Source organism: Gordionus sp. m RMFG-2023, chromosome 5, assembly GCF_954871325.1.
Source record: "Gordionus sp. m RMFG-2023 chromosome 5, tfGorSpeb1-WG-v2, whole genome shotgun sequence".
Taxonomy (NCBI): Eukaryota; Metazoa; Nematomorpha; class Gordioida; order Chordodea; family Parachordodidae; genus Gordionus; species Gordionus sp. m RMFG-2023.
In genome coordinates, this window is record NC_088779.1 from 5,513,494 (window position 1) to 5,523,431 (window position 9,938).

General features: G+C 29.2%; 1 protein-coding gene across 2 annotated transcripts in view; it reads right to left on the reverse strand.

Moving 5' to 3' along the window:
- The window catches only part of LOC135930366 (NAD(P) transhydrogenase, mitochondrial-like), a 14,282-nt gene extending 6,440 nt beyond the window's left edge, over positions 1-7,842 (reverse strand). Inside the window, exons 1-7 of one of the 2 annotated variants that reach the window (XM_065467150.1) lie at positions 7,110-7,840; positions 3,643-3,830; positions 3,404-3,559; positions 2,972-3,176; positions 2,203-2,430; positions 1,783-1,872; positions 1,210-1,506 (exon numbers count right to left, since the gene is read on the reverse strand). In XM_065467150.1, coding sequence (XP_065323222.1) covers positions 1,210-1,506; positions 1,783-1,872; positions 2,203-2,430; positions 2,972-3,176; positions 3,404-3,559; positions 3,643-3,830; positions 7,110-7,791 — 1,846 coding nt within the window. In that variant the 5' untranslated portion in view covers positions 7,792-7,840. Of the gene's footprint in view, positions 1-1,209; positions 1,507-1,782; positions 1,873-2,202; positions 2,431-2,971; positions 3,177-3,403; positions 3,560-3,642; positions 3,831-7,109 lie in introns of both variants that reach the window. The other variant, XM_065467151.1, reaches the window with a different exon arrangement.
- Positions 7,843-9,938: the final 2,096 nt, after the last annotated feature.

Sequence of the window (9,938 nt, forward strand, 5' to 3'; positions counted from 1 at the left end):
ACACCCATTAGCTAGGGTGGCTGCATAGTTGGGCTGGAAAACGGGGTTTCTAAGGGAGCAGGGAAATATCTATAATCTAAGAAGAGGATAGAATAAATCCTTCATTTTTTAAAAAAAATGAAAATTAACGTATTCCAAACAAGCCGTTTTTTTCAAAATGAGAAAAAATAAACAAAGCTTAATAAACGGAATTTTGGAAGAATATAAGTTGTGCATTTATTCTAAAGAGGTCTTGTTTGGAAATAGTCTAAGCCTAAAATTATAACTAGATAAAAGTTTAATTCGACGCATAAATAATTAATCCTACCCCTCCCCTCATTCAGACCAAAGTTAATCAATCTCTCCCCGCTAAAAAATCTCGTGTGACCTGATTAGCTAGAGGGCCTTCAGTACCTGCATTTCTCCAATTATCTAAAAAAAAACAATTTTGGGGGTAAAACATAGAACAAAATCTATCTGTTTTGAAAGTCCAAAGGGATCGCGCTTAATTTAAACTTTTTGTGCCAAGAGAGAAAGAACTAGAAAGAAACAAAGAAAGAATGAATTTAAAAATGAATGAGAAAAAGCTGAGATATTAAAATATGAATCATAAACTGGAAAAGATGGCTTATATTATTAAAAAGTTACTAATATTTCTTCACTGTATGTGCAAATAAATTTTAACATATAGTAATGGTTTAATTGTCAAACCTCCTAAATATTCTTTTTAAAAATTTTATAGAAGATGGGGTGACAAAATAATGACTATCTCAATATTAATTGATAAAAGTTAAAATTTTGATAAGATAATAAAAGCTATTAATATTATACCAAGAGCGATTGAAGAAGGGAATATAAAATTTAGAATAGAGGTTTACAAGATTAACCATGTTAAAAATAAGGCATTTCCGCTAGAGGTTAATGAAGTTAAGATTTTGATGATGATAGAAAAAAAGCGTATTCATTAAACAAGATAAATGGGGGTAAATTGTATTTTGGAAAGAAAAAAATTTGCTATTTATTAAGACTTTAATAATATTTTCTTAATATTTCAGAAAGAGACATTAATTTTTTTGGTGAAAGGAGGGGAGTGGGATGGGAGGTGGGCATCTTATTATTTAACCCGAATTAAAAAAAACAGATGTAAGAAAGAAATTTATAATAAAATCAGTTTTGGACATAGGATAAAATGGCATCATTTCCCCCCAAATGAATGAGCATCCATCAAACTTGGTCTTTTAAACATATCCAGCATGCGTTTGGTTATCAAAAATCCTCCTCCTATATTGACCGCGGAGAGGAGCACACCAAGAGCGGCCAAATGTTGCGACGTTTCGTAGTTGGCGAATTGGGTAGCCACTTCTGTCAGTTTCAAATTAGATAATTTGACGGAGGAGTTAATCTCTGAGAGGTTTTGAGTGTTCAACATGAGAAGAGCTCCTATGGCCGTTAGGCCCGATATGGCGTTGGTGACTGACATGAGGGGCGAATGTAGGGCAGGTTTGACACCCCAGACCGTGTGATAACCTTTTTCCGAAATTGATTTAATAATTAAATATCCATTTCAAGCCCAAAATAATATAATTGGTCAATTATTTTTGCTACTATCTGATTTAAAAATGAATAAAATATTAGGGTGATAAATTCATGTAGGGTTTTATCTTATTTATTCACCCGCTTAGTATTTTTTTTTGAATATCATAATAAGGTTAATTAAGATATCTATATTTAAATAAGAAAAAAAATGGAACGTGGTTAAAAAAATACTCCTCGAAAAATATAGATTTAAAAAAAATAAAATACCAACGATTGAGGATAGGGCAAATGTGGTACACATAGAATTGAAAGCGTGTCCAGGGGATAAAGTTCCCAATCCAACCATCGATGTCAAGCCTATAATAAAATTTTAATTGTAAAAAAATTGTGAGATAGAACATGATGTCTTTTAAACAAGTATTGTTATAAGTTACTTTTGAAATATAACTAGTTATCGCTACATTCTTAAAGAGGTAACTGGTTAATTATAAAATTAATAATTAGTTATATTTTAGTCACGTGATTTATTTGATCCACCAATCGAAAATGGATTAAAAACTAAGCTTTTAAGAGGGGTGACTAAAAATGGATCAATTTTAAAATATTATAAGTCTCTTCTAATAGAAAAGCCGAAATAACAAGTTATTTAACAAAAGAGTTAGACTACACATCGATTATATAAACTACCTCCTGTGTATAGCATGATGTTATTGAGCGCTTTTTTGAAGGGTGAGATTTGGGAAGTTTTGAGTTGAGTGGATGGCTGCTTCTCGGAAGATCGATCGGGCAGAGGAAGGGGTGAGGAAGGTTGAGGAGCCTTAACGGGTGGGGGCCACATGAGTTGCCCATGGAAAGTTATCACGCTACCCCTTATAACCTCGTCTTCTAGATTTACGAAAAACTTGCCGTTTTTGTCTTTAAAATTAGATCATTTTATTTACCCCAAGTGGGGTGTGTATATTTAGTTAAAATCATTAATAAATGGATTATTCGAAAACGAAATCTATTTTCACGATGTGTCTTAATTTAACCTTCCAATGATCACCTGAGCGCTTAAACAGTTAATAACTTGTCTAATTTGAATCACAAAAGACAGATACAGTGTATTTAAGCAGATATTGTTATAGATGGATGGGGAAGGGGGGGGGGATTAAATAATATAACATAAGGTTTTAAATCTAAAGATAGTTAGCAGAAAAACTTCTTTTCTGGATAATCTTTCCAGGTTGTCAATTTAGCAATCAATGTATTCGGGATTTTGAAGTAAATCCTTTTATTTACCTTATTTTTCACCGAAGTAGGGGGTGAGGGATACGTGTAACTTCATAAATTATAAATATAATTTTATTTACCCATATGATATTTATTTGAGTGACACTGATAAATGATGGGATAGATGTTATTTAATTTTAAAAAAAAGCGTAATACTTTTTTGTTATGTTTGGATTATACTCACTCATGGAAAGTAGATATTTAGCGATATTGTTCGAGAATAGGTTGGAGGCCTGGGTAGGTAAACGGCTAGGGAAATCCGTGTAGCCTATATGGGTGACATCCTTGTAAGTCGTGAGTTGACCTGGTGTGATAGTTTCAACGTTTCCACCGGCTTCTGAAGCTAAATCCACCACCACAGATCCCGGTTTCATGCATTCTATCATTTCCTTTTTTCATTTAAATCAGACTGATGATAGTTAATAATATATATATATATATATCAAAATTGTATATAAAATATCAAAAATTTTAATATAGTCTGATTTGTTTTTTTACCATTTGTCAAATATCATCCATTCATAACATAATGTTCAATTATTTAATATCACTATACAATCCAGTTATACTACGTAAAACCTAATATGAAATATTTCGGGTCACACTGATAATATACCTTCGTGAATAGAATTGGTGCTTTCTTGCCAAATATGAGGGCCGTGGTGATCAAGATATCAATATCTTTACACTGATCAAAGAACAACTGTTTCTCTGCCTTCAGAAATTCGGGAGACATCTCCTTCCCGTACCCACCTACACCTTCGCCCGATTCCTATTATTTTAAAAGGATATTATTTAAAAAAAATTATTATTAGGGAAGGAAGGAAGCAAATGAAAGATTTTAAAAAAAATAACCTTGAGATGAATCTCTAGAAATTCTGCTCCCAAGGATTGGACTTGCTCTTTTACCGAAGGACGGGTGTCGAAAGCCCGTACTATGGCCCCCATGTTTTTTGCGGTCCCAATGGCGGAAAGTCCGGCAACGCCCGCTCCCACTACCAAAACTTTGGCTGGTGGAATTTTACCAGCGGCCGTTATTTGACCTGGAGAAATTTTTTATATATTTTTTTCGTATAATTGATTTTTATATTGTATAATATTTACACTTAACGCTACTAAATTTAAATTTCTTTTATTGAATATGCAAATTTTTTTTTTATTAGTCACCTACTAAAATATTAAATTCAATCGATTTTATAAGTTCCTATTTAATTCCATTTTAAATTTAATTTGTAATATGACAGTTATAAATTTTACCAATTTAATATTTAAAAAAAAAATGCTTTTAAATTTATAACAATTTCCAAAAGTTGCCAAATGGCAACCTTACAAACTTAATTAGTAAATTTAAGGCATGTCAAACAGGCCTGCCAGAATGGTGTGGGAAGGGAAGGGGGTTATGATGCATAACTGAATTATTTTATAATTTACTCATCTTAGGGGGTGTCTAGAGGGCTCAGCGCATTAATACTAACCTAGTAAAAATTAAGATAATATACTACAATAGATTAGAAATATATGTTTTAAGAACGAGTTCCCGAAAGTTCCGAAATTGGCCGATACGAGAATGGAACAGGGAAATAAAATCCTTTAATCCGGGTCATAAAATTTCTCCATTAATTCTCATAGTTTCAGGTGCTACAGATATTTATAATATTCGCTAATTTTCTTTTAAAACTTTATTCCTAGGCGAAGATCATTTTGTTGGCTCAAGCATTCGTGATCCTCAAGCAATTCGGCATTGGAACCTTCATTTAAAAGCTAGGACCAGAAAGGGCCATAAAATGGTATTAAAAATTTTATAAAACCCGAGCCCCAAAAAATTGATACAACTCTGGCCGGGCCAAATTTTATTTCAAATAAATCTAGATGACGTTAAGACAATCATAATAAAGGATCATGTGACACATTCATTTGATTCATATTTTAAATTTTCTTTTGAAACATTTGTTTTTAAAAAAAAAACAGCTAAAATCATTTAAAAATTAAAGCATTTTTAAAAATATCTAAGCCGAACTAAAAAAAAGAATTTAAAATCCGTTCCGGGACACATGGAAATTTTATATCCGGTCCGTGTAAAATTTTATATCCGGTCCGTGTAAAATTTTATATCCGGTCCGTGTAAAATTTAATATCCGAGTCGAGACATGCATAAAAATTGAGACTACGGTCCAAATAAAGTTTAAAATTTACTAATCAGGTCGAGACATGTATAAAAATGAGAATCCGGTTGGTTATGTTAGAAAATTGGGTCCGGGTCATTGAAAATCCGGGTCGAACCTAAAAATTTTACCACTGATTCGTGATTCAAAAAAAATTTAATATCTACGTCACAAACAAAATGTAGAAACTATTATTATATTTTTAAAAATGATTACAAAAGGAAAAGAAAACAAGGAAGAATTATTATGTCAATATTGTCATTATCGTTGCAGAATCAATATTAAAAAAAATAAATAGGTCAAAACAAAATAAAATCTTTTTATATCTATTTATAATATAAAATATAATGTTTCACATGAATCCTCTAGGTTAAGATGAGCTTAAACATCAATAGAAGTCTTTTAGCTCCCTTTTTCAGAAATAAATAAATATCGCTTATTTTTTTAGACTTTGCATTGAAAATATCTGTCGATGTCATTAATACTCTATAGAAGATAAATAATCAAAATAATGTTTATATATTTTTTTAAGAGCATTCAAAGTGCGTCTTTAACGCGCCCCGTCCAACGTTTGTCTTTGGAAACGCGTTCCATCCTTATCTAACGTTTGTTCTTGGGACGCGACAGGTTTTAAAAATCCCGAAAAAGACAAAAAAAAATTTTTTTTACAATTTATATTTTTTTATAAATTTCAAATTTTATGATAAAAGTAAGTTACAACATACTAAAATTAATAATAACGTATAAATAAAAATATATTTTGTGAATTCATTTTCATTTAAAGAAAATTTGGGATGGTAAATTTAGGCACAGGGATGGACGTGGATGTGCTATCCAAGGTAAGCATTTGGGACATGTCTCATCTTAAAAATAAGATGTGATGGGATTTGATCATCACTAGTTCCCAGTCTAAACAGTTGATGTTCATAGGAAAGATTGTACTCTCGATATTTATGTTTGGATGGGCAAAATTAAAAGAATAAATATCAATTATCATATAGCAATCAAAAAAAAATATTATTTAATTTTTTTTCACAATATTAGTAAAATTATGTGTAAATTTTACTAATATTTTTATCAATGTTGTTGAACAGCTCATTTTGAGCCAAGTTTTTCCATAGATAGTATAAAGTTTGGACATCTATTAGCGAAATCTTGAGACTGGGGCATTCATTTTCTGGCTAAAATAGTTAGCCGTTTTTAAAAATAGGCTCAAATCAAGCTGTTTAATATTATTTCTATTCAGTAATAGTTAAAAATTGTCATTATTTGTGTGGGAGGAGGGGGAATAAGTTTTTGTTGCTGTTAGACCAATGTATTTGCTACAATGGGTAGAGGGGGTTCGATTATTAAGACCACAATGAATAATCACGAAGAATGGGCATGACTAAAATACGCGCCCCCTATCAAAGAAGCTTAATTTAAATTATATTATTACAGAATCATATTTAGCTTCATAAGATTAGTTAGAAAATGTTTTATTTATTTATAAAAAAAATGGCAACATAGTAAAATTTTTAAAAAATTATTTTTTTTACATGACTAAACTACGTGCCCCCCTATCAAAGAAGCTTAATATATATATAATGAACACAGAATCATATATAACTTATTAAAAGGAATCAAAAAATGTTAATACTAAGTTTATATATTATTGAGATTTTGAAAAAACACTTAATTTCTTCTTTTTTGATTAAATTTTTTTATACTATGTTGTCATTTTTTTTAAATAAAAAAAAAACATTTTCTAACTCATCTTATGAAGCTAAATATGATTCTGTATTAATAAAATATAAATTAAGCTTCTATGATAGGGGGCATGTAGTTTTTGGGGGCACATATTTTAGTCATGCCCCAAAGAATGATTAATATACTATTTTGCAATCTCTATCCAAAATAAACTAAGCAAAGCACATTAAAAATTATAATACTTTAGTAAACAAACCTTATATGACTTAGGTGAAATAATTTTGTTTTTATTAATTAGAAAAAGAAAGTGATGAAGGCAAATACGTGATTTAAAATGAGCTATTGTATTTAAATTAATATTTGAAAGAATGAAGAATCAAATTGTAAGTGTTAACTAGTTTGTTACCAAAAGAAAAAAAATATACTTTGATATTAAAGAGCCCCTATAATTATGTTTATATGAAGAATAACCTGTAAAGAATCTGCCAAAATTGTTAGCTGCTTCAATCACAGCTTTATAACCAGCAATGTTTGCCATTGAACTTAGAACATCAAATTCTTGTGCCCGTGTTATTCTTGGTATACAATCCATTGCAAATGAATTTATGTTTTTTTGCAATAAACTTTCAATCAGCTTTTTATTTTGATTTGGATACAATAAACTTATCAAATATTGGTTTTGTTTCATCAATTTAACATCATTGTCATTTGGAGGTCTAATTTTAAGAATAATGTCTGAATTTTGGTAAAGGTCATTTTTGCTAATAACAATGTGAATTTTGTTTTTTAAATTACCAACAGATTTAACATAATCCTGGTTTAAAAACTTGGAAAATATCCCAGCATCAGATTCTATATTAATATTGAAGCCTTTTTTAGACAACAAAGCTGCAGATGTAGGACTAATGGCAACTCTTCTCTCCCCTATTGTTATATCCTCTTTAGGAATGCCCAAGGTCAATTTTTCGTATGATATTTCATGGCTAGTTTTGGTCGCCTCTATTTCATTGAGATTTAAAACCCTAGAAGCAGCTGTTGTAGCATAGGTGGTAATTCCATAAGAATATTCATTGTTTAAATTAAGAATAAACCCTTGGCATTTTGTAATGTTGTATTTAGAGCTACGAAATTTTAAAATTAGATTAAATGTCATTAATTATTAGTATAAAATTATCGATTTTAGTTGAAAACACCAATAAAACACATGATTTAGAAGTTTGAAATACACAATTTACTCACACACGTTTTAATCATATGATTTTCAATAACCGCGGGTAAGGTTAATTAATGCTATTTAATTTAACAAGGAAAAGCGTAATTTAGTTAATAATAAACTATTTTTTCTTAAAAATATATACCCACACACAGGGGCAGACTAAACATAATATCAAGTGAGCCATCTGCTAATGAAGCCGCGAGAAAATTTCTATTTATAAGGTCGATAATTAAAAAAATTGAAAAAAAAAGAGGCTGATCAGCAAAAATACGTTTATTTTACATTCACATATTTTATACATTAGAATTTCCCATATTAAGCATTTAGAATATCCTATTAATACATTTTTGAGGTGTTCATTTAGATATTGTTATTTAATAGGTTTTTTTCAAAAAATAATGCATGCCTTCAGTTTCAATGAAAGTCAAGTTTTAATATTATTTTATAATTTCTTATTGAAATAGAATTCAATTTGCTTTGAAATAATAAATTAAATAATATCTATGTAACAATATGCATATTTGGGATAATACAGTTGTTAAGTAAACAAATCCTACAGAAAATAATTACTGCTGAATATTCTAAAAATAAATAAAACATGATAACGGTAAGTAATATTTTCAAAATTCTATTCTAATTTCTTAACTTATATTTAATAAAAAAATTTTATATTATTTGCAAAGCAAAGCTTCCAAAAATGAATTTAGTGATTACTTGTTATAAGAGGAAGATATATTTGAAGACGAAAAAATAGGAAAAGAACAGTTTGAACTAGTAATTATAATCAATTAATTGAATAAAATGTATGCATGCAACAATTATTTAGCAAAGCTAAGATCTGTCTTGACTCAAATTATTGAGAAAATTATCACCAGTCAAAACTTCCTTATGCCTAGATGTTTGAAAATTATCATTTCCCCTAAAATCTTTTAATTTTTAAAAATTAGAGCTCATAAAAGACTGTTTTTAACTGAAAGCCAATCATGTGGAATTTGGCAAGGTAGAACCAATTATCCTTTGTTCTAAGAAAATGTAGCAAAATTTTAAAAATGACAATGTTTTTGATCTGAAAACGGATAATAGTATTAATACACTATTAATTTTGAAATAAACCTAACTTGTTTCAACCATTATTAATATAGGATCTGATAAATTTTATAAGCATTATTGGTTGCCAAATCAAATGTGTATATATAATAAATATTGTCAGGATACTGATGTATAGATACTTCAAATTGATGCTAAAGGTTCCCTGGTTACAAAAATCAATAGGTCATATAATAAAAAATCAGGCCATATTTTTTTATATGCGGGAGTAATCACAATAAATTTAAATGTGGTCAAATACCTATGGTGCAAATACTTTCTGCGGGACACGATATTAATCATATTTCACTTGGTTAAATATATAGAAACAAAGTGGAAAAGGAATTCTCAAAATTGTTGTTATCAATTTCTTTAATTTTGCTAGGCAGGGTAGCTTGATCGTTAGAAAATTTTATAGATCTGAAGGCTTATATTGAATATTCATTTAATATAGTAATGGGATAAAAATTAAACATGCCCAAGATTTTTATTAGAGTTTGCACTGTATTAAATTAATATGCAGATGACAGGGTTTATATAAAAATCCTCTTTGTTTAGAGAGTTTTATATTCTCACAATGACTATAGTAATTAAATGTGGATCCCTGCAACAAGCAGAAAAGATAATTGAGTCCTTAATAATTATATGTATACTAGCGGGACTGAAATATGTCCCGATAATTGTGGGAATGCTAAAAAATACTTAAAAATTATTATATCTGAACTTGAGAAAATGGAAACTGATATTTATGATGAATTCGATGATTTTGAGATAATTGATTTAAATATAACCATTAACCTCTATTATTGGATAGAAAATTTGAGCTAAATTTAAATATGTAATGTTTGTAAAAGAAAAAAATTATTTATTGCCCAGATACTATAATACATTTATGCAATAATTTGAGAACATACCCCTTATGGTCCAAATGCAAACACATTATAAATATGGGCCATGCCTTGTTATATACAATATAAAGAATAAAAATTTTCGATAAA